Source organism: Hesperophylax consimilis, chromosome 13, assembly GCF_061612785.1.
Source record: "Hesperophylax consimilis isolate HC1 chromosome 13, BYU_Hcon_1.0, whole genome shotgun sequence".
Classification (NCBI taxonomy): Eukaryota; Metazoa; Arthropoda; class Insecta; order Trichoptera; family Limnephilidae; genus Hesperophylax; species Hesperophylax consimilis.
Window position 1 is genome coordinate 11,414,598 of NC_142848.1, and position 24,680 is coordinate 11,439,277.

General features: G+C 35.3%; 1 protein-coding gene across 2 annotated transcripts in view; it reads right to left on the minus strand.

Annotated features, from left to right (window-relative positions):
- Nucleotides 1-522: 522 nt before the first annotated feature.
- LOC149418428 (E3 SUMO-protein ligase PIAS3-like) overlaps nucleotides 523-24,680 on the minus strand; it is a 39,350-nt gene continuing 15,192 nt past the window's right edge. The window contains exons 4-9 of one of the 2 annotated variants that reach the window (XM_089638757.1): nucleotides 24,477-24,578; nucleotides 19,209-19,449; nucleotides 18,701-18,935; nucleotides 17,259-17,428; nucleotides 11,468-11,635; nucleotides 523-7,627 (exon numbers count right to left, since the gene is read on the minus strand). In XM_089638757.1, the coding sequence (XP_089494883.1) occupies nucleotides 7,422-7,627; nucleotides 11,468-11,635; nucleotides 17,259-17,428; nucleotides 18,701-18,935; nucleotides 19,209-19,449; nucleotides 24,477-24,578 (1,122 nt within the window). In that variant the 3' untranslated portion in view covers nucleotides 523-7,421. Of the gene's footprint in view, nucleotides 7,628-11,467; nucleotides 11,684-17,258; nucleotides 17,429-18,700; nucleotides 18,936-19,208; nucleotides 19,450-24,476; nucleotides 24,579-24,680 lie in introns of both variants that reach the window. The other variant, XM_089638756.1, reaches the window with a different exon arrangement.

Consider the following 24,680-nt stretch of genomic DNA (forward strand, 5'->3'; position numbering starts at 1 on the left):
TCAGGCATACATATTTAATATTTTTCCGATCATTTTATAAATAACTTAATTTGCCACATAAAACAATAAAATCATAACCGAAAATGGGTTCGTAAGTAGGAGATTTTCAACTTTAAAGCAATTTTCATAGGCCTTATAAATTATTTTTTTCTGGGCTTATAAAAAGACTTATCTGAAAAATACTCGATTATTTCAAAGGCCAAGATGTATTCTACTCGCAGTATTTAATTAAAGCATCTGAAACATTTCTAGGCGACCAAATTTTCAAACCAAAAACACATGATTTTGCATTACTACGCACGGCATCGCCTTAAAACAAAACTGTGAAATGTAGTCAGATCATATATGTATAATGATATATCGTTACATTCACGTCTCTGTTTACTGCTTTCAAAATAAGAATGCTAGGTTAACAGAATGAGCTTTTCCCTGCAAAAAATAATATAATTAATAAAACAAAATTTATATAAAGAATGTTTATTTGTAATATTTTTTAAAGATATGTTACATTTTTACATGGAATGAAGAATAGATTGCATATTATATAAATCAATTTGATCCATGGAAACGGAAATTAACAAACTGATCAAATAAAATTATATCATTTAAAAATTGGTTCAAAATAATAACCTATTTTATTTTAAAAAAACCTGCAAAATTGATAAATTAAAGTTTATTATTATTATTATTAAAGAAATAATAAAATGGAATAAATGTAAGCAATTAGGTGGGTTTTTAAAATCGCTTAAAAAAATATTTGCAAAAATTCAAACCCTTTTACATGGACAATCAAAAACAACAGATAATAAATTGAATTAAAATAAAAAAAAGGTACATAGTTATTAAATTTAATAAGGTATATTGAAGAAATGGCGGTGACTCTTTTCGTACTAGGATTGGAAAACAAGTTAGAAAGATGAAGAATACAAAATTATTATATTTTGGTTTTTCCATACTTTACCTGCACGGATAAAATAATATTTTGTACTTAGGAACTGGTGTTGTAATCCAAATTCCCAAGAATCCTCATACAAAAAATTGACATTTTTAATTTAATTTTTGGCTACAAAATTATTTTAATTTCAATCATAACCCTTTCTGACGAAAAAAGTCTCTAGTTACCCCTTTTAGGATTATATAGAAAACAATAATAATATTATTTTGAGAATACTGTTCACACTTGAGTGGTTTATTTATGGTTCACACCAAAGATATTAGAAGAAAGAGATGTGCTATGAGCAATTCATACTGTGTGGAATTGTTTTGCCCAGTGTCGCCGGTTTTGTTCACCAATACTACTGCACACCTTCGCTTACGCTAAGGTATCCGCACTAATACATAGAACAGATTTCTGTGCGTACACGTCCCGATAGTATTCAAAGTACCCTAATTAGGTAGTACTCCGCCTACGGTCCGGCGGCCAACATAGCATATCTCGTTCTTTTAATATCTTTGGTTCACACTGTTATTTCAATAGTTTTTTTGTTGTTGTTGCACAGAATGGTTTTACTACAAGCTTTAATTTTATTTCTTAAAATTAAACATAATATCTTAACTAAAATACACACCGTAAACTCTAATTGCATTAAAAATGTGATTACATAAATCAGAATTTATGAAATAATTCATTTAAGTGTAAAATTTCCTATTGCAAATACTTAGTTGAATATTTAACCACTTGTTCGCCAGTGAATATTTTGTATTGGCGATCATGAATTTAAATTAACCATTTCAATTCAGGTATTCTCAATTTCAGATTTGCTTCAAAGAATATATTTTTATAATTGCAACATTAATTTATTCACACATTCTTAATAATAATACGTCATTTACCAAGCAAATACTCTAATATTAATAATACCTCCAACTTATGACATTTCCCATATGTTCCGATGGCAGTATGTATGGTACACTAGAGCCTCCCAGCGGATAGTTTCGCACTTTTGCATTAACTTAAAATTGTTCATAAACTGCTCGTTCATAGATGGTGCAAATTTTATTATTTTAAGAAAAACACTTTTTGCAAGTTATGATGAATTGTTTGTTTGCGCATGTACATACGGAATACAAACTTTAATAAATAGTTTTGTCCGTATAAAAACTCAATTCATTACAAATGAATACAACATTGTACCTATCTGAATAATATTTGTTCAAACCCCTGGCTGAACCTGGCTGTTATGGATTCTAAAATTCTAAAAGTATCATTTCAAAATGGTCAGAAAATATAACGTATGTTATAAATATAATCAGCGCTTTTCACATTTACTATATCGTCCAAATCATTTCTTTTGCATGCTATAACCCAGATTTTTAAGCTGAAACAATTATACAAATTTCTGTTGAATATTAACATTGACAATATAATGACATTGACATTTAAATATAATAATAATAAAAAATTGTAATTATACTTTTCGTGGTGTGATGCACTTTTTTTAAAAATTAAGAACATTTTATTTGCTAGAATAGAATTTTTATTATATTTCACCAAATAACCTGTCGAAATTTTTTGGCATCCTGAAAAACATCTTGGAGTGTTTTTGTTTGTAATTATTACATCCGTAATTTTCACACATAAACCCTACTTTGTGGGAAATTTTTTTTCAATATTGTTCAAAATACAAATTAGAAAGTGCCAAACACCGACACTTTGTACTAAATAAATTCAATTTGCCTCCATTAAAGGAATGTCAATGTCAATTTGCTACACTACTGTCTCTAGCGGCCATGGTTGTTGATACTGCCAATATTTTACTCGAGTTGGACTTATTATTGATATTATAGGGTATTTGCATAAAGCAAATTCCAAAGATGTGATAGTAAAATATAGATACAGTCAAGAGAATCCATTATACCTAGCTGCATGCTTCATTTATTAATTGGTGTCTTAATAATAGACTTATGCGATAACACTAAAAATAATAAATAATTAACGTCATTAATTAACTAGAATAGAATAACAGGCATATTTGTCGACAGTCATACATTTTCTTTTAAAATGAATGCATAAGTATATGCATGTGGTGCTGGAGGCACTCATTATTTGCGCAATATTCTTTGTGGTTATAAGTCAATGGGAAAAGGAAGTAACAAATATCCATTTTCAACTTGATAGAAAAACCTTAAACAGTTTTCTATAACCGCATTAAAAATATTTGGTGCGCCATTCCAGTGCATGACAGCATTCAAGATAAATGCAATTGTTCCTCGAATTGAACCTTGCTAACTAAGAATCGTTGTCCCTTTGCAACTGGCAAAAAATCGATGGGCCACGTTTTTACTAGGTATCCCATAGCTACTTGCTGGTTGAAACACGTGCGCTTGAAGATACCCTACATAAGCAGCTCCAACACGTTCAATAGAGATTTATTTTCTGTCAGGATTTTTCAAAGACAAACATACGCTTGTATGAAGCCATTTGTAAAGCATTATATGAGATTCCTTCATTTTTGATCTGCCATATTGCCAAACTTTAAGGGGTAGAATATATGGCAATCTATGAAAAAAGATTTGTTCAAAATTCCAGTACAGATCAGCACAATAATTATCAATCTCATTTCAGCCAAAATTTAAAATAGCATAGTTCAATTCGCGGCAGTCATATTGTACAATAATAACCTATTTGTTGTATTTACCCATGACCAGAACATCAGGCTATTTTCTCTTTTGTTAACACTAAATAAATACACTCATATCGTTATCTGAAGCCATGGTAGGTAACAATACTAACTGCTGTAAGTGGTATCAATATTTTATTTGTTCTTCCGAAAATATTTATAAAATGCATAAAAAAGCAGGATACTGCTGTAAATATTTCGAGGAGATTTTTGAATGTTTACTCTTTGGAATTAAGTAATGCAGAAATAAATACATATATTTTTTTACAAAATTCTTTATTTAATATTTTTGGTTTGAAACATTTCCTGCAAGTTACCCATTGTACAATGAAAACATTATAAATATTATAGTGTCCACATAAGTACTCATTTTATATAAAGGATAACTGGTAGTTGATGGGAAACATTGAAAGACATATAATATTAGTTGCCCTGCATACTGTATACAGTGAAACTCTCTAATAAGCATAGACATCCTAATTGATAGACAGGCCCATTAGAGAAAACCAAGTGCGCGGAGCGGGGAAGTGGTGTGACACGTCTCCCATTCTGTGATTTGTCAAAAAATGAATCTGATAGTACACAGGCAACTAACATTGCAATCTCCTTACAAATTACTAGTACTTTTTACAATGGTGCGGAAATTGCTGGCTGCGAAAAAACTTGACTACAAATCCCAAATTGGATAAACAAAAGTTTGGGCTTGTTTCCAAAATCAAATATTTTGTTACACTATTTAGTTAAGTAACTTTTACAATTACACACCTCACTCATTTGTGCATCGATATGCAACCTGATTTATAGATAGTTTGGTTAAAAATGAACATTCAGGCCCTGCTCAGAAAAGTCCCACATTGGACAGCGCTGCAAAACGTTGCCTTACCTCAGCTAACTTTATCTTTTGCGCAGTGTCTGGTTATTTCAATGTGCACTCTTCGGCGGTCAACATGCGACTGATGTCGTATTTTATTGAAAACATTCTCAAACCCTCCTGATGCCAAAAATACGGTCACGTGGTTTGTCTCCCGCTCGTCGAAATCATACCCAGATTTTATATTAGGGCAAGTCTATAAATTTGGATGTCTATGCTTATAAGGTTATTTAAGGAATAAGAAAAAATAACTTTATATGTGGGGAAAATCAGGCCATTTTTTAAATTTGAATTTTCGCTGTATATGTTTAAAATCTTACAGCGTACAAGTCGTAAAACCCGCCGTGATGACCTTTGCATGACAGACGATTAGTAATGATGGAAAAATGAGAAGTGTGAAACTCGTATAGAAATGGTAATTTTGTTTCCTGGTTTACAAACAATAATTCTAATCATCACAGCACATTATTGATTTTAGCGTTTATGCAGACCTAAAGACATATTGTTTCATTTTAAAACAGATTATTTAACTATAATTTTTGTTTGTAGCCTTTTCTCTTATTGTGAAAACTGAATACAATAAAATAATTAACATATAACATACCTTCATTAGATGTTTTGCTTTAGAATATTTTAAATTTAGAGTTACATACTTAAAAGCTAAAAATATTAAAATTAAAAATCTAATATGTAGAATTGAATCATCTTTTTCTAGTTTTTTCTCATTCATAAATAAAAAATAATATATACTCTAGAAGTTATTTATGAAAAAAATTTCAATAGTAATTTTCCCAAAAAATATGAATAATTGTATTAAAAAATTCTTCATTTGAAAAATTATAATTATTTGCAACCATACCTCTGAGAGATTTAATTATTTTCCCTGAAACCCATAAAAATATAGTGCAATTTTCTCGTAAATTGTCAGCGGATTCCATTCTCACAAATAAATAATCAATATGTGATAGGGATTAAGGATATATTCGATTGGAAACAATATAATACTTTAAATTGTCATTATAATCAATATTAGTTTACATTTTTTTCTGTAGCCTCGTTGCAAATTTTAGTTAAGGCGATGCACTACGTTGTGTAATATTTTAAATTGAGCTGCTATCAATAACAACCCTTACATAGATGGCGATAAGGTTTAAATTCCCGCTTAAAACCATCCGCCTGTTTTGATTTATGCAAGAAAAAAACATGGCCAAAAAGTGCCTTTTATTTTATTTTGTGGATGTTCAGGCATACATATTTAATATTTTTCTGATCATTTTATAAATAACATAATTTGCCACATTATACAATAAAATCATAACCGAAAATGGGTTCGCAAGTAGGAGATTTTGAACTTTAAAGCAGTTTTCATAGGACTTATACATTATTTTTTTCTGGGCTTATAAAAAGACTTATCTAAAAAATACACAATTATTTCAAAGGCCAAGATGTATTCTACTCGCAGTATTTAATTAAAGCATCAGAAACATTTCTAGGCGACCAAATTTTCAAACCAAAAACACATTATTTTGCATTACTACGTATGGCATCGCCTCAATGTGAATCATTTTACATATACTAGTCCCAGCGAGAGGTCGTAAGTGACATCATTGTTCTAGTTTCTTCTGTCTTTTTCTTTTTCATACAAGATAGAAAGAATAGGACGATCGTCAATGACAAGCTTTCTCTGGGACTACGATAGTATGTTTGTGTAACATCCTTGATAGTAGTTTAAGAGCTCACCCATAGATGGCACTAGATAAGTCTATTAGGCTACCCATAGATGGTGTTTAGCTGTCGAGTATTGTAGAGACTGAGTTTATGATAAATAAGGTGGGAACCTTCAGGTCGGGATTCATATTATTCCGACAGCCTGATAATTACGATATCAGAATCCATTGTCATTTAAGTCTCTTAAGTGTTTTATTGAATAAAAGTTTATGAGAAAACACGGAGACACAACAGTTTACTGTATAATTATATTTTTATAAAAATTATTTATTCTGTGCATTTAAAGGTACTTGTACGGTAAATAAAAAATTTACCTGATGGTTCTTACGTTTAAATACTTCAGATCTTCAGTTCAACAAGTTTATTTGTGATATTGTTCTAAGTTGGCATCATAAAGAATGTTAAGACAGTGTTCAAATGATTATTAAAGAATAGAATTTCTTTGTGTCTACGTACACGAAAGTGACATTTTCAAAATTCGAACTCAAATGTCTTAAGAAAATAATTATCAAAACCAGACAAGTGATAAAAGTACCTTCTTATAATATATTTTAACAGACAATATTTTTATTCTATATTTGAAATTTACCTCCATATGGCTTACTTTTGCAGGCCAAGTGGAACTTAATGTATGAAAGTAAAAGCTTTTTCAGTTTTCATCTTGGCAAGTCAAGTTACAAAATAAGTAAAAAAAACTCAAACGCAAATCTCACATAATATATTTCAATATAATGCAATAATAGTAGATTATTTTTCATTAAAAAATTGCATTACAAACCTCCCTTATCAGATATTGGCAGGTTCCAAATCAGTTTTACAAATCTGTAGGTACATAATCAGTTGCAATTCTTTTTAACCATACCACCTAAAATATTTCACACATGTAATTAATTCAATTACATCCGTACTTTCCAACTTCAGTTACCAACTTCCCGACAAATCTGAATACAATTTAGTACCAACTATATTAATAAAAATTATAATTATCATCATTCATTATAAAATCATTAAGAACCAACCATATAATTTAGTTAACTTTAATTGTTTGTCCTAACCAATTCTGCTGGTTAGCTTACACAATAGTTTATTTTAATCCTCTTTAAGCTGGATTAGCTTAATAATTGTGTACGTTGACCAATATTAAGCGAAGGAAGCTTGATAATAATTGTTTGTTTTAACCATTTTTGAGTGGAGTTGTTAGCTCAGTATCTGTGTTGCAGCGGCGGGGGGGGAGGTGTCCAGAGTGATGGGCGCGCCACGGAGGCTTGGTGTGCGGGGAGAGGCAGAGGGAGGGATGGGGGGGATGCTGGGGCGGGAGGGGGGGAGGGGGAGTCCAGGGAGATGATGGCGGCGGGAGGGGCAGGGACGGCAGGGGGAGAAGGACTCGCATAGCCTGAACTGGATACATCTGAAATCACATTATGAATGCATTTGGTAAGTTTGATTAACATATAGAGAATATTGCTAATTTGAATCCATTTCCGGATAAGTCATAATATTTTACCACTTTCGAGGAGACATAAAAAATCACTTTGCAAAATACATTTATTATATAATTTATGCAGCATTCTGAGAGCATCGAAGATTTTCCGATAACGTATTGTCATATTTATTTTAGTATTTTGAGGAAACAAACAATTATGTGTTACATGGTTGCAATAACCAGTGAAGTTTAAGCACAAGATTCTTATTAAATACAAAAAAAGGAGTAGAATTAATTAAAAAAAAAACACAAATTAAAAGTATGTAAAAATAAAGTGAGATAAACTAAGTTATTTGTTGTTTTAATAAAACAAATATTGCCACCACAAAGTAATAACCGGTTAGAAGAACTATTGTACAAAAAAAAAGATAATGTAAAATTAAACTACATAAAAATAATGTTAACAAAAATTATCAAAGATAAACAATTTATGAAAGAAAAGATTTTACACACAGCAGGGGTAGAGGGTTCATAATAAACCTTTTCATTTAATTTTTTCTAATAATCTTTTTAGGATTATTCCCTTAGTTTGAAAATTGTTATTTATAATGAGTAATCTCAATGTTGCCATCAAACAAAATTAGTTATAGAATCATAAGATGACTTATGCAGTAATGGCTTCACAGTGACAATATGACATAGAACATAAAATAAATAGTGTGAAAAGAAGCAGTTGTTGCCGACAACGAATACACATGGAGCAGTGAAAAGGTAACCTCAATTTATGATTTTTTTAACGAGTTTTTCTGATGAAGGAGTTTCAGAATGATCTGTTTATCCACTGGAGCGTTTTAGGCCACATTTTGGACAGTTTACAAACACCCGTAAGCGCCCGCTAGCCAAAATGTTGCCAATTTGAAAAAATATTTAAAAATAAAAGTTGGAATCTTCGATATTCACAAAGCTAACTTTGTAGTTTCACAGTTTAAAAAGAGATGTCTCGAACAAGACAATCAAATGTTTTTCATGGCTTTTTATTGTCACATTCGAAAATCTGGTGGATGTTTATTTTGGGAAAATTCTGTTATGTATTATATACATATATATGTGTTTTTTATCGACTTCTCTACTTATTTAAAGTTATTTCAAAGTCATGGAAAAATAGGTGCGAAAGTGAAGTTTAGTTTGCGCCTGTAAAAAATTTGTTTGTTTGAAGCGGCGTGTGTTTTATCATTAAATCGTGGGTATTTAATACCATAATCTGTGCAATTTTTAATATTAATCAATCAGAGTGATTCATAACAAACAAACAGATATCATTTTTATTATTCTAGGATATTTTTTTAGTCTGATTAATTATGATTGAAAAATGATATGTGAAGTGAAAAAATAAATTATAGTTACATTCTAAAATTTTCTATTAAAAATAATGATATGTAATGTAATTATATAATATAATTTTAAACCTTTTTTATTTTAGTTATATTAAGAACTGTTAATACATGCTCACAAATAACCTGTAAGAATTACAATTATGCAAATTTCACGTGTTTGTGATGTTAATGATTATCTTTTATAAAACCTACAACAAATTCATTGGCTTAAACGACAGTTAACAGTTTTCATATCAATATTTGGAGGTATGATTTTTTGAAAGAGCATTTGCGAATTCCAAACCAAACATACGGAAATATCCATTGCTCAAAGCAGGTTTTTGTAAATTGGCACTCCAGTGGTTATATTAATACTATCAAGAAAGTTTTCACAATTACAATATCATGCATCATCTTGATTGCCAGCGACAATAATTCATCTACACGTTTAGCTGCAAAATATGATTCATGTACCTGATTATCGTTCATACTGATGTTCGGATAACCAGGGTCCTACTGCTTTTTAATACAAAATAATTTAGTTTATTTCATTATAATATTTGGTAAATAACAATTTCTCACATCCAACAATTAAACTAACAGCTAATGACTCGCCTTGACTTGAATTGGGTGCGATATCAGAACATCTTTACAACACAAAACATCTTCCGGTTGGTGTGAACGCTTTTACACCCCATTCAGACAAAAATCACCAACAAACATTAGATACTTATGACAATTTTAAAGTTGTCGAAGATGAAGAAACAAACACAAAACTTCAAAACCCATATTAGATACCCACAGTTTGTGAGGTTGATGAATTTAGATGTTTGGTGGTAATTTTTATTATGAAATCTGTGACATTGAAAAAAACATCTTTATTGTTTCTTTACATTGCATCATTTTTTACATTTAAATTTATAACCTCACACGTAATTTAGTAAATTAGAGAGATGACTTCAAAATTTGGTTCTTGACAAATGCAATGTTTAGTTAATTAGAAGGTAAACAACTTTCACCCTTGAAAAGAATGCAATAAATAATGTCTGACACAAACAATAAAATATGACTTTAGTATATTATCGGGTACTTAAATTTGAATTCTGTAACTCAATTTTGGATCAATGTTTACAGTAATTTATAATTTAAAAACCAAACGATTAACATCTATAATGCATGCCGATTTCAGTGTTATATATTACTATCAATACATAATAACCTGCATATTGCGCACAGAAACAACACATCAAGAATGTGAATAAAACACACATAAAATTACGCCCATTGGACAAATATTAACCCGTTGCGTACCAACGCCTGTTCCTTGTCGGGTGTACGGCACTCATCCCGAACCAATCCTGTTTCTCTGACTGCTTCAGCTAGAGGCGCAGTCATTTAAAAATACATACATACATATCTTATTGGCAAATTCAAACTTCCACAGCTCTTGATTAATTAATTCTTCTTGGTCTATAGACTCTACTTTCAGTAGATGAAACAGAACTGTGAATTCTTTATCATAGATGGTCCCGAAAAATTTGAAATAATTCTATGAAACAACACTTAGCATTTGAAAAATATTTGTCAAGTTTTGCAAATCTATCTTATTTATTTTATACAAATAAAAATGTTCGTTTGTTCAAAATCATAAATATACGAAAGATCTTGACCGATGGCTTATAAATTTTGATACAACGTTGCATTCCAATATGCATGTGTTTTTATATATCTATAACGTATAGATGTCACCTGTGACAGATAAAAACAAGTAAAAAAAAAAAAAAAAAAACGCTCTTGGAAAAAATCTGTTGGACGTAAAAGCAACATGCGCTATTGTTTCTCTATCTGCACAGACATACTGAGCCACAGCAACCCATGGCGGGGTACAGCTAGTTTTATAATATTTTTAAATAAGCGACAATAAATTTTATGATACGTGCGTATAATTAAATATTTTTTAGGTTTGTGCAAAGTGGTAATGACAGTTTACACGATAAAAAACATCAGTAAGCAACTTTATCTGTGTTTGTGTTTAATATTTTTAATTGCATGTATGTCAATTTGTAATACCGAAATCTGAAAAAAAAATAGGCTTTAAATCGGTATTTTATTTTGAAATATGTTAAAAAACAGCGAATCTGTTTGAAATTAGGGACGGGTTGTTTCGGAGAATTTGAACAATTCATCAAATTTCAACGCTCATTTTCCAGTTATGCGAAAGATTTTATCAAGTTCTGTTTTTATTTCAGTTCTGTCAAGCAAATAGCCTATAATGATATATAAAAAGAACTTGAATAGGACTTTCACAGAACCCGGAAATGAACGTTGAAATTTGATGAATTGTTCAAATTCTCCGAAACAACCCGTCCTAAATGTCAAGGGGGAATATTTGATGACAGTGGTTAAACTATAGTATTATGATTTAGTCAATATTCTCAATTGGTATTCTCACCATTGTACTTGGCATGCTCAACGTGCTGAGACTCGGGGTAGTTCTTCTTCCTGAGGGGCATGTCATCGTCATCGTCGCTGGTCAGGTCAACAACGGACTGGTTGGCGGGTGCGGCATTGGGGTCAGCAGGGGCGGCAGCCGGCGAGGCGGGCGACGCAGAACGTTTGGCTATTGGACCACCGCTAGAGTTACTACCGTCGCTCAGAGGTATGACGTCTAAGCGGCGCAAATAATAGTCGTCAAATAAAATGGGTGATAAAAAAAACCAAGAGTGCAGATGTGCAGGGATGTAAAATAAATAGGGAATTGGATTTTAGTATTTGGAATTACCACGCTACAGCAAAAAAAATCATAAATGTGAATATAGTATAGTCCCTATCGCTTCCAACCGTCTGGAGCAAGTGGGACTATGTCATCCATAAATGGAGTGCTGAAAATAGACAGAAGGTGATGAGGGTGGGAAAGTGCCCGGCTATTCCAAAAATGATAGTTAATGCTATTTCAAGCTACGTATCGATTCTGAGTGACGGTCTTTCACCAGGGAGATACTAAAAGTATCTACTGCTCTGAAACTTTTTGCAACAAAGCACATCAAATCAAACAGTGTGTAAAATGTGTGTCAAATAATTAAATCATCAGAATTACAATTATTATTTTGAAATGCATTACTGAAATTATCCAATTGTTGCTCTGCCTTTTCAGAACGTTGTTCCTTAAGGACGGGTTGTTTCGGAGAATTTGAACAATTCATCAAATTTCAACGTTCATTTCTGGGTACTGTGAAAGTCTTATTCAAGTTCTGTTATTGTATCATCATAGGCTAGTTGCATGACAGAACTGAAATAATAACAGAACTTGAAAAAATCTTTCACAGAACTGGAAAATTAACTTTGAAATTTGAAGAATTGTTCAAATTCTCCGAAACAACCTGTCCTTAGTAATTTTTTAAAAATTAGTTATTGAATCTACCGTAATTAAGCAGCGGGGGCAGGACTGCAACAATCTCTGATGCGGCCTACACTATGCGAATCCTATCTGCCGGGCCTTTGAACAACTTAAAGTTGGATAGATTGGTGATAGCTGTGAATATGTGATACCCAATTCATGCAAAAATAAAAAAAGTAAAAAGCCACACTGATAAAACAATTTTAAAAAAAAAAATCTACAATATAATTAAATGGTAAACATCAAAATGGCATAAGCATTTAGGAAACTGTAACTTCAGACCTGAAGGAAATAAAGTGCAGTGAGGCATATCCATTACGTTCACTTTTTAGAGGCTAAATTTGGAATGCTGCTTTTGCCACAGGGTGTTTAATGTGATAATAAATATAGTAATTCGCAGGTAATAATTAAAAAATAAATCCATAAAAATTTTAGATTCACCGACGAATGAGAATAAAAAAAATGGAATACTGTAACTATTTTCATAGATGGTATTCATCAGACCAGTTGTTACTAAGCAGGGGTTAACATGATGATAAATTCAGAAAATCTTTTTATTTAATGATAACAAATTATTTATTACTGGGAGATGAGTACTAACTTCTGTTCGAATAACTTTTATTCTATAAACTTAGATTTGATGAATGGTTCCATTTCGAAAAGGTAGCGTTCAAAGTGTAAATGCAAAACTGACTACTAATATAGTGCGTAGGTACTGCAAAACTAGTACTAGTGCTCTGTGTAAATGAGCAAGCAATGAAATCCAGGGTTAAAAAATTTGGTACATTTTGCGTCTCGTGGCCTTTTATAAAAAAAATGTAAACCAGAGTTTAAAAACACTTAAGGGTAATTTCACCGACTCTCAATAAACTGTTGAACAACCGCTCGTTCAATAACTCCAAACATAGGATTAATATGGCGATATGAATCCTATGTTTGGAGTTAACCAGCATAACAAGCTCCCAATTAGTTAGTCCTAGGACAGATTTTGTTTTGATTTGGTAATGGAACATTTACCGCATTTTACGTGACTCGAAATCGCAATCTGAAATCACTGTCGTCCAATACCTCCAAAATATTTACAAGAGCTATGTCGATGAGGTTCGCTATCCATCACATCGCCAACCCTTCGGTGGCGCAAAGAGGAGGACGGAACGTGATCAATGTCGAATTGGTACATGGAACATTAGAGGAGGAATGGAAAGAAAGATGAACGAACTATGTGATACAATGGTGAGCAAATGTTTGGACGTACTGTGTATAACAGAGAGTATGAAAAAGGGTAGCGGTACAATGCAGCATAATGATAGGCTCGTCATTTGGTCTGGGAGACCAGATACGGAGAGGGCTTGTCAAGGTGTTGCAGCGCTACTGTCTCCCAGAATGATTGAATGTATGTTGCAGTATGAATGTGTAAGTCCGAGAATAATGTGGATCAGATTTAAAATCGGTTTGACAAGGGTGTTTCTTGTTATTTGCTACGCCCCTGTCAATTCTGAAAGCGATGAAGTGAAAGATGATTTTTGGACTGGTGTGAATGATGTAATGAGACTAAAAAATATGAACGAAAGGATTATAATGGCAGGCGATTTGAATGGGTGGGTGGGAATTAGACGTGACGGATTTGATTCGGTCTTAGGTATGTTTGGGGATAAAAGAACGAATGACAACGGGAACAGAATACTTGAAGTATGTTTAGAGTGGAACCTGTTTGTGTCGAATACTTTCTTCGATCATAAAGGTATCCACCAATATACGTGGGAAAGAGGAAATGAGAGATCAATTATTGATTTTGTAGTAATTGACTCTAGGTTGAGAGCTGTTACCGAGGCCACAAGAGTTTTCAGAGGGGCTGAGGTCGAAACTGACCACTTTCTTGTAGTGTCAAGAGTAAACCTCTTTCGCGGTTGGCGCTCTAAAGTGAAAACGGTACTAACTCCAACAAGAGTCAAAATAGAAAAACTACAAAATGATAATGTGAGAAGTAAGTATATGAATTGTGCAGAGATAAGATTGAATGCGAAGGAAATGGATGGTCTAAGCATAGACGAAACATGGAACCACATAAAAGTGTGTCTTTGTGAATCTGCTAGGGAGGTTTGTGGAATAAGTACGCAAGGTAGGAAGAAAGGTGATGCATGGTGGGATGATGAGATTAAAGCACTGGTCTCAGAGAAGAAGAAAGCATGGTTATGTCTGATTGCGGCTGGCAGTGCTTCCAGCGAAGATAAGTATCGAGCGAAAGAAGTATATAAGGAATGTAAGAAAAAAGTAAGAGTTGGAGTGAAAGAACGAAAGAAACGCCTGGAAGAGGAAGAAGGAATGAAAATGACAAACCATTTCCAAGAAAACATTAAGTTGTTTTGGAAAGAAGTCAAAAGGTCCCGGAGTGGCCCAGAAAACGGAAGCATGAAAGTGATAAAATCAAAAGATGGAAAAATGTTGACGAATGAGGAAAAAATAAAAGAGAGATGGATGAATTATTTCGAGGAAGTCTTCGAAAGCCAAGTGAGTGACAGTGATTCCAGCGGTGAATCAGATATGAATGACGATGGAGTGAATGTTACCGAAATTAGCATGGATGAGATGGAAAGTTCGATTAAATGTATGAAGAATGGTAAGGCTGTCGGGTTTGACAATATTGCTGCTGAATATTTTAAAGGAGGTAGCCGTATAATTCTCACATGGTTGTGCAATCTTTTTAACCAATGTTTAAAGGAAGGTTATACGCCTTTAGACTGGAGAAGGGCTGTGATAATGCCATTATACAAAGGTAAAGGGTCACGTATGGAATGTGGGAATCATAGGGCTATTAGCCTGCTAAGTTCAGTTGGCAAGCTGTATGGTAGAATTTTGATTGAAAGAGTAAGAAAGGAAACAAAAGATAAAATATGGGATGTGCAAGGTGCTTTTATGAGTGGAAGGGGGTGCATGGACCAGATCTTCTCATTGCGTATGCTCACTGAGAAGTTTCTGGCAAAAAACCAGAAACTTTTCTGTGCCTTTGTAGATCTACAAAAAGCATACGACCGAGTCGAAAGGAAAAAGCTATGGAAGGTGTTGTCCAAGTATGGAGTGAATACATATCTGACTCAGGCAATCGCGTCTCTGTATGAGGGAAGCGTTGCATGTGTTAGGGTAAACGGTGGTTTTACGGGGTGGTTTGATATCACAAAAGGTGTTAAACAAGGCTGCGTAATGTCACCGTGGTTATTCAATCTATACATGGATAATTGTATGCAAGAATTGAAAGAGGTGGGATTGGGCGCGAATTTGAATAATTTGAAAGTATGTTGCCTGTTGTATGCTGATGATGCGGTGCTGATTGCTAATAGTATAGAAGATCTACAGTCTCTCGTGTCTAGGATGAACGAAGTATGCATGAAGAATGAGTTAATGATGAATGTAAGTAAGTCTAAAGTAATGGTATTTGAAAGAGAGAGTACGAAAACAGTGTGCAATATAATTGTGAATGAGGAATACTTGGAGCAGGTGGATGAGTTTGTGTATTTAGGAAGTATGTTTACGAGAGATGGGAAGGCTGACAGAGATATTGAAAGAAGGGTAAATGCAGGTAATTCCGTTAATGGAGGACTGAACGCCGTTGGCGCTAACAAAAAACTGTCCAAAGAAGCGAAGTTAGCAGTCCACAACGGAGTGCTGGTACCTACCTTGATGTATGGAAGTGAGGCATGGAACTGGCAAAGAAAGGATGAAAGTAGATTGAATGCTGTTGAAATGAGATCCCTGAGGCGTATGTGTGGTAAAACCATGTTTGATCGTGTGAGGAATGTGGAGATCCGCAAAGAGTGCAAGGCTGATGTAAGCGTAATGAGTAAGATTAAGAAAGGGACGCTTAGATGGTTTGGGCATGTAGAGCGAATGAGCGAAGATAGGAGTGTAAGGAGGATATATGATGCAAATGCGAATGGTAGCAGAAGTCGGGGACGCCCGAGGAAGACATGGCACGATCAAGTGAATCAGATACTAGAGTCGGGCCATGTCAAGAGTCAGAATAATAGAAGAGTATGTATGAGACGATGTATGAATGTGAATGAGGCAAGAAGTGTGTGCCAAGACCGAGTTGTTTGGCGGTCCGTCCTCTCTGCCTACCCCTGCGGGGAAACGGCGTGATGGTTAGTTAGTTAGTTAGCTCTTAGAACTCGTTGTCTTTGCATTGCCTCTCTGCCGTGTGCTTCTGCATCTTCAATTATGGCAAAATCCTCAACAAAATCCATAATGAAAAGAATAAACACTTCCTTAGTACGTATGCGTGTGACGTGTTTTTATCGAGCGATAGTAAAAAAAAGAAAATAAACATTATTCTACAAGTAGCACTTACTGAGAGATGGTAAAATACCCTCATAGTATTGTCACTCGAGCTTTAGATCCTGACCAGATGAAGCATTTTCGGAAGTGAAATGCCAAATTGATGCAATGGTACTTGTAATATATGTGCCTTCCACACACAAACCACCCTTCAAATATTAATGTGCGAGAAGTCCTCGTAAAGCGCATTCTTCTAATATGTTTTGTACACAAGCTGTCATTTATGGATTCCGGTAACCGGATAAAACAGAACAGTGACAAAGCAAAACACAATAAAACAAGGGTTAGATTAGGTAAAAACAGTCAGGGAAGCCCGAGGATGAGAGCAAAATACTTAATTCGGGCCATGCTTATGGTTAGTTAGTTAGTTTAGGTTGGGTTTTTTTTCTTCTTCACATTTCTTCAATGTTCTGTTTTGACAATGTACTGTTTTGTCGTTGAACCACAGATTCCATATGTCCATTTCATCCAGCTGGCAATGATGAATATATTTCAGGAAGAGTACTACGCCAAATACCTAGATCGTCTGAGATGACCTCCACCTTGGTCTTGACGTCTTTGACAGGGGACATGATGTTGTCTATATCCTTCTTGGGGATGTGGGCGCTCCACGAACCGTCCTTGAGAAGCTGAACCTCGCAGCAGTCCGCCCCTAGGCGCGGGGAGTTTAGGACCTCTTGGAAATATCTGCAATCAAGTCATTTATTATAATATGAAAATATTAGACTAATCTACTATCTAGCATAGGGAGTGTGGCGAACCCATCACTCAGGGAGTTGAAACATGACCTGCAATAGCCATCCCAAGGTGTGAGCTACCGTGCTAAGGCTGAATGACCTGGGGAACAGTGTCACGATCGGTGCCTCCGAGAAACAGGTTCGCATCTCGTAGTATTTAGACCTTACCCCAGCACTCAGGGCTCTGCTGGAGTGAACCTTCTATTTTCATAGATAAAATTTGACCATTCGAAAACCCCCTCTTCCCTTGTGGGGCCTTCAGAGAACCAAGGGGGAGTGGACTCCTCGGTCGTGGGATCTACATGGAACCTAGAAGGAGTGGAGAGGAGAGACGACGCCCTCTTCCCTTATGGGGCCTTCAGGGAACTAAGGGGTGTGGACTCTTCCACCGTGAGACATTTAGCGAACCAAGGAGGAGTGGGGAGGTGAGGCAAAGCCCTCTTCCCTCATGGGGCCTTCAGGGAGCCAATGAGGAGTGGAGAGGAGAGCTGAGGCTACCTCCGTGAACTCTTCACTTGTGGGGCCTTCAGGGAACCAAAGGGGAGTGGAGTGGAGAGGAGAGACTAAGCCGTCTGCCCTCAGGATCTCCCCAAAAGCAATCTGTCCTCAGGCCTTCGGGGAAACAAGGAGGAGTGGAGATGATAGCTGAGGTTGTCTCTGAGAACTCTTCCCTTGTGGGGCCTACAGGGAACCAAGGAAGATTGGACTCTTCCGTTGTGGGGCCTTCATGGAGCCAAGGAGGGGTGCAAAGGAGAGATGAGGCTACCTTAGTGAACTCTTCCCTTGTAGGACCTTCAGGGAACCAAAAGGGAGTGGAGAGGAGATGAGGCTCTCTTCCCTCGTGGGGCCTTCAGGGAACCAAGGGGAGTGGACTCTTCCGTCGTGGGGCCTTCAGGCAACCAACGGGGAGTGCACTCTTCCCCCAAGGGGTCTTCAGTGAATCAAGGGGGATTGGGGAGGAGAGATGAGACCTGGGAAGACTATTTGTGGAACCAGAAGACATATAGCCACATACAATGACAACCCTGGTGAACTTTATAAAAGGGACCGGGTGACTGTTAAATGAATGAGGTAAAAAGGGAGATAGCACAATGGGCCTATGGCCTAAGTGCTCACGGGTACTATATGTAAATCGTCTCCGCCCTATAAATAATTAATAATGATCTACTATCTACCAACGATGATTATTTGAATAAATAAAAAAATCAGTATTCGCACTCACCCATCGACTACCAAGCTATCATAGACTGCCGGTTTATCGCAGACGGGACACAGCCATGTGGGTTTCCTCTCGTTCATCTGCAGGAAGAGGGAGCCGTCGAAGCACTGGAGATGGCCGCAGGTCACCGGGCGACACGGGCAGCTCATCCTCATCTTGCCTAGCGGACAGACCAGAGATACGCGGAGAGATGTGGTTGCGATTTCAGAGTCGAGATCCTCGCGGAGCTTCTCCTTTACTGTAAAGGAAAACTTCTATTAAGTTTAATGTAATAGAGTAAATATTGGGTTGCTGCATAAGTTGTCAATTTTTCAAGCACATTCCTCGGATATTGTTAGAATAATCGATAGCTAATTTAGCAAGACTGGGAAAATTTGATCTATATTCAAGCATGATGCCCTCAGATCAATTTTTGATAGCGTAATTCAGCGTGTAGTCTTTGGTGAGGTCCGTGGCCTGGCTGGTAAAACTCTGGTCACGGTGGGGCGCGGACTGCAGCCGTGTAACTTACTGAGTGAGCGTGTGAAGTCTGACGGCTTGGTCCCCTTGCTCTTCAGCCGGGAGAGCAGCTCGGCGCTGGTGAGCTTGCGCACAAGAGTCACGTTGAGGGCATAGTTCTTGGTGAAATCCGTGGCCCAGCTGACGTTCATGGTGTTGGCCACGGTGGGGCACAGTTTGAGGAGGGCAGTGATGTTGACGGGGCGCGGTGGACGCTTGGGCTCCACCCCTGGTTTGTTTGTGGGGATGGGACTCTGCAAGAAGATTATAGATTTTAATAAAGGCACCGAGTGAACTTCATAATCGCACACACTGTCATAATCTCAATCTTGTGAGGGTAATATGTATATATTTTTTACATAATAATCAATGAATTTTACAGATAATTGGACCCTAAAATCGAATTAATCGAAGTAAAACTTAAAATTAAATTTGACCGATCAAAGTCTAATTTAAAGTTTCTTGGCTGACCAAGCACTATATTAGATTCATTGACTGAGAGTAGCGAAGTCTTGTTTTAACTCGACCGTTTTGAATTTCTTCTGTCTGTAAATTTGTTTGTACGTTCCGTTTCCGTTACAAGATGGAGGCCATTTTAATGGTTCAGTAAAGATTCTTTTTTTCAAATTCAAAATCATTGTGTTTATTTGGACTCTTATTTGCATAATTTTAAATATAAAGGCACCTATCCGCGTGAAAAAATTTGAGAATAGAATTTTCCTTGCGATAGTGTTGTTTCTTTGGATAAATTGTATAGTTCCTTATTTGAAATAAAAAAAATGTTAAGCCAAATATTTATGGTTTATAATTAAGTAGGTAGATACTTAATCTTTTGAACGCGTTAATATGCTCCGTTTTATCTATACCAGTACGCGGTACATATTTTCAAATACCTATGCATGCAATTAAATGTCAAATTATAGCATTCTGGCATGATTTATTGGACTATATAGACAGAACAGATTATTCTCCACAATATGAAAACAAATCCTCGTGTGTCAACACTCTTAGATGTTTATAAAAACAAAAACATAAAATTTCATACAAAGACGTACCGTATCTTTTGAATGTGGTCCCGCCATTCACTCGGCGTCATAAATAAACCACTCTCGGTGTGTGTGTACTTAGGCCACTGTGTTTATAGACACAAGTGGAACACCATGATCACTTATCATTCTTAGTTATGAAAAGTTGTGAATGACAAACTAGTACTAACGCCATCCGTTGACAAAAATGTAAACTAAAGGACTAAAAGGCGCGAAGAGGCGCACTTGGTTATCGATCTTTTTTTATGAAATAAAATTTTATTTTTGAGAAATTCTTGTAGATGTCAGCATCGTGATAGTTCTACAAATGTTCAAGTGAGCAAGAAATACATTTATGACGAAAGAGAGAGGGAATATCGGCCGTCAAAGTTGCCGTATCAACTGTTGATACAGCCGCGTGTGAGTATAGACTTTTTGCCGTAACAACAGTTGATATGGCCGCGTGCAAAGAGTTAAGTACCTACTTACAAATTTTATGGAGTAAATTTTCAGCCGAGTGCTTTGCAATAATAGAATCTCTCAAATATATAATCAAAAATAATTTTGAACATTCCCTCGTTCTCTCTGACTCTCTCAGTTCCCTCCAAAAACTTAAATCCAGTCCTCTTCTTCATCCTGATGATCACTTTGTATGCCTTATAAGAGAGATGATAGCCTCCATTCAAAGCTCTGGTAAAACTGTAACTCTGATTTGGATTCCTGGACATGTTGGTGTCATGGGTAATGATATTGCGGATGCCTTGGCAAAACAAGGAGCGTCCAACCCTGTTGTTACCCTCGTAAACCACATTCCCCTATCTGACATTTTTTCCATCATCAAAGATAGATCCCGCAATGTTTGGTCGGAGTATTGGCACATTGCTAGTCAATCCAAGGGAGCCTGCTATGCCTCAATACAAAGGACTATTCCATCAAAACCGTGGTTTCAGCAATTCCCTCATTTTTCCAAAAAAGAAATTTCTTCACTTATTCGAATGAGGATCGGACATTGCTCCGTTCCTTCCCATCTTTTTAACCTTTTCTATGCGTCATTAATTTGTATCACTTCGTTCACACGCGGGGCTATTTATCATCAATCTAATTTATGACTTTAAACAATAATCACGCATGGATTTTAAAATTTGTTTTAAAAAATACGTCGCTTATGTCTTGAATTATCTTTTCAAGTATAAATAAACAATCCGAACATCAATGAGACTTGATAAAAATTCGAAGTATATAATATTCGTAATCTGATACGGTATACCCGGGCGGCCATGTTTATATTTCAAAGATAACGATACACATGCTTATAAACATACCGGAGTAGAGCTCTTCAACTGTGGTGCGATGTAAGTGGTTGATTTATGGGTGCGATGTCGCGTTTGACTGGATACATGAAATATTGACACACTTAAAAAGGTTCATATAATAAAAAATAACTACACTTAAATTTACAAAAATAATGAAATAATTTTTCTGTTATTATGTCACCGTAAATATGTATCACTTAATATATTTTTTTATCGTGATAAATTTTGAAACAGTTCTCAACGCATAACGGCACATTGCACTCTAAGCACATAAATTTAGTAAGTTTTCTGACTTTGGGCTTCAGTGTTGAAGTGGCACAGACACGACACCTTCGACGAGGGTTTGTGTTTTTTGCTGAAGGGGGAACTTTAATGGGCATGTGTTTGGAAACAATTTTCGATGATAAATGCATCGGGTAATCTCTTGATGTTGTGGGACGTAAAATACTCGGCAAAGTTTTGTGATATTTCTCTAGTAATTGCTCAATCACAGCCATTTGGAAATCAGCCAAACTGACTTTTTTTGATGTTACAGTTTGGTATATTATGTGAGCATTTAATAAATACAAATCAATTATATGAAATGCAACTTTCCTGTACCATTTGAGTGACTTCCTCATACAACATAAGTTGCTTAGCATCATATCAGCTTTGTCTACTAGACCCATGTTCTTGTTATAGTCTAGAACACATTGTGGTTTTAAAATGGGCTCTCCTGTCGATCTATTTATTTTTCCCGATGGTCCAACAGAACCATCATGAAGAGTGGTCAGCATATGGATTTCACGCCTATCGTGCCATTTCAAAGCTAACAACGGTGATTGGTGCTTTGATTGGATTTCCCCTTTCTTCAATTTAACAAAAGGTGCCATGCCTTTCCTGTTTTTCCGAACAGTGCCACAAGCATTAGTTTTTTTTTCGTGTAAATATTTAAATAAATTTGGACTAGTGTACCAGTTGTCGCACCACAAATTATGACCCTTTCCGAAATAATCTGACAAAAGGGTGGTTACAACGCCTCCCGAAATACCAATACCTTGAGTATCATTTTTTTCTGTATCAGAACCAACATAAATTATAAAATCGAGAATGAAACCCGTCATGACGTCACACATCACAAACATTTTTATTCCAAATCGGTGACGTTTAGATGGAATGTATTGCTTGAATAATAGACGGCCTTTGAAAACGATGATGCTTTCGTCAATACATAGATTTTCATGGGGCATCATAGTTGATTTAAAAATATTTCGTGTGTGGTCAACAAGAACACGTATTTTATGCAGTCTATCAGTAGGCGTTTGAATATTACTATCACTAAAGTGGAGCATCTGTAATATTATCTGATAACGGTCTCTGGGCATTGTCTTTCCAAATATTGGTGAAAAGATTATGGGGTTCGTACTCCAATGTTCCTCGATAGCTAAGTGTTTGTTCCTAGTCATGGCAAATGTTAACGCAATAAAAACGTACATTTCTGAGACTGTTGTATCAACCCATTTTGTAACTCTCGATTTTGCTGTAAAATCCATCGTCCTAACTTTATATTGATAAAATTGATTTGTTTCATCAACAATTTTTGTCATAATTTCTGTATTCAAAAAATGTTCAAAAAACATAAGTTCGGGCGTGTCTTCAGTTAACCTGGTATCTGGATTGATACCTGATGCGAAATCGTCGAATTCATAAATAATGGGTACGAAAGGGCCGGCAGTCCACAGATTTTCAACCACTTCTTCTCCTTCTTCAATGTTCATTTCGGGTTCAGAATCATGGCTTTCATGTATTTCAGCATCTTCGCAATTATTATCGACGTCACTGTCACTAATTTCAAAATCTGAATCTATTTCTAAAGTAGCACCAAATATTTCTTCGTCATTAAGACCACGACCCGACATTTTGTATTTTGGCAATAAAAATACTTTCAAAAATTGATAAAACGTCAAACTTGTACAACTTTACACTTGATTTTTCACTAAAAAAAAGTTTTAACCACGTATTTTTATTTGAAAATAATCTAACACTGACGAAATTTTATATTTCTTCAATAGTTTGAATGAATTTATGTAACTGAACTTATTTTAAAATATGATAAATCAGATGAATGTACACTGTAATTAAAAAAGTTCATATCCACGAAAAAGCAAACAATAATTCGATAAAACAATGTAATCTACACGGCGAGCGTCTCTGTTTGAGAATCTTATAAAATGCGCCTGCGCAATAACGTGTGTAAAGACGCGGGAAGAATTCAAACTGATTCATTTTTCGCTCTGAGTTGGAAGATCCCTTCAAATCTTTATATCGATGATTAGGATACGTATTATGGATAAATATCGTAAGATGTCAGTAGTGTAAAGATGTGAGATTTTTTAAGAGTATAAGTTTTACCGTGCTCAAGCATGTTTCATACCCATAACGCCGAAGAAACTTTGCGTCGCACAGATGTGCCACCCGCGTACAGGGCATGTACAGTGCGTCGCAGGCGTGCGTCTCCCGCAGAGAAAAGGTTAAAATTCACGTCCTTGACCCAGATTGTACATTCTGTGGTCTAGAAGTGGGAACTTTAGATCACATTTTTTTTGGTTGTCCCTTTCTAAACAAATATCCTCTCTTCTATCAAGCCTTATCTAAAATTGCCTCCCCCCCCATTCAACATCTCATCTCTTCTAAGTCTGAACTCGACTCCAATTTTCATTATAATTTTGAAATTTGCCTAATTAAATAAAATGAATATTTAAATTCACCTTTCATTTCTCAATAATTTTAAATGATGGCCAAGAACACCCTTGAAGGGTGAAAGCCAGAAATAATGGAAAAAAAATATTGGTTTTGATTTATTAAATAAGAGAAACATAGAAATATAATTTTTTGGATGCGAGGTCTACTGTTCACAGAACTATTAGCACCATTGTTAAAAGTATTTAGTGGATAATAGCTTACCGGTAATGGGCATACTTTTCCATTTATTTTGACACCACAGCTCGGGGGAAAGTGATCTTCCTGCTCACTGGTTGTTTCGACAAGACAAAACCGTAATTGTACCTGAAAAACAATATTAAAGTACCATATTCGTATATTTATTCATCAGTCTAAAGTAGCTAAAAACAGCAGATAATAACAGGAGGTAGAAAAGGTCTCTAGATA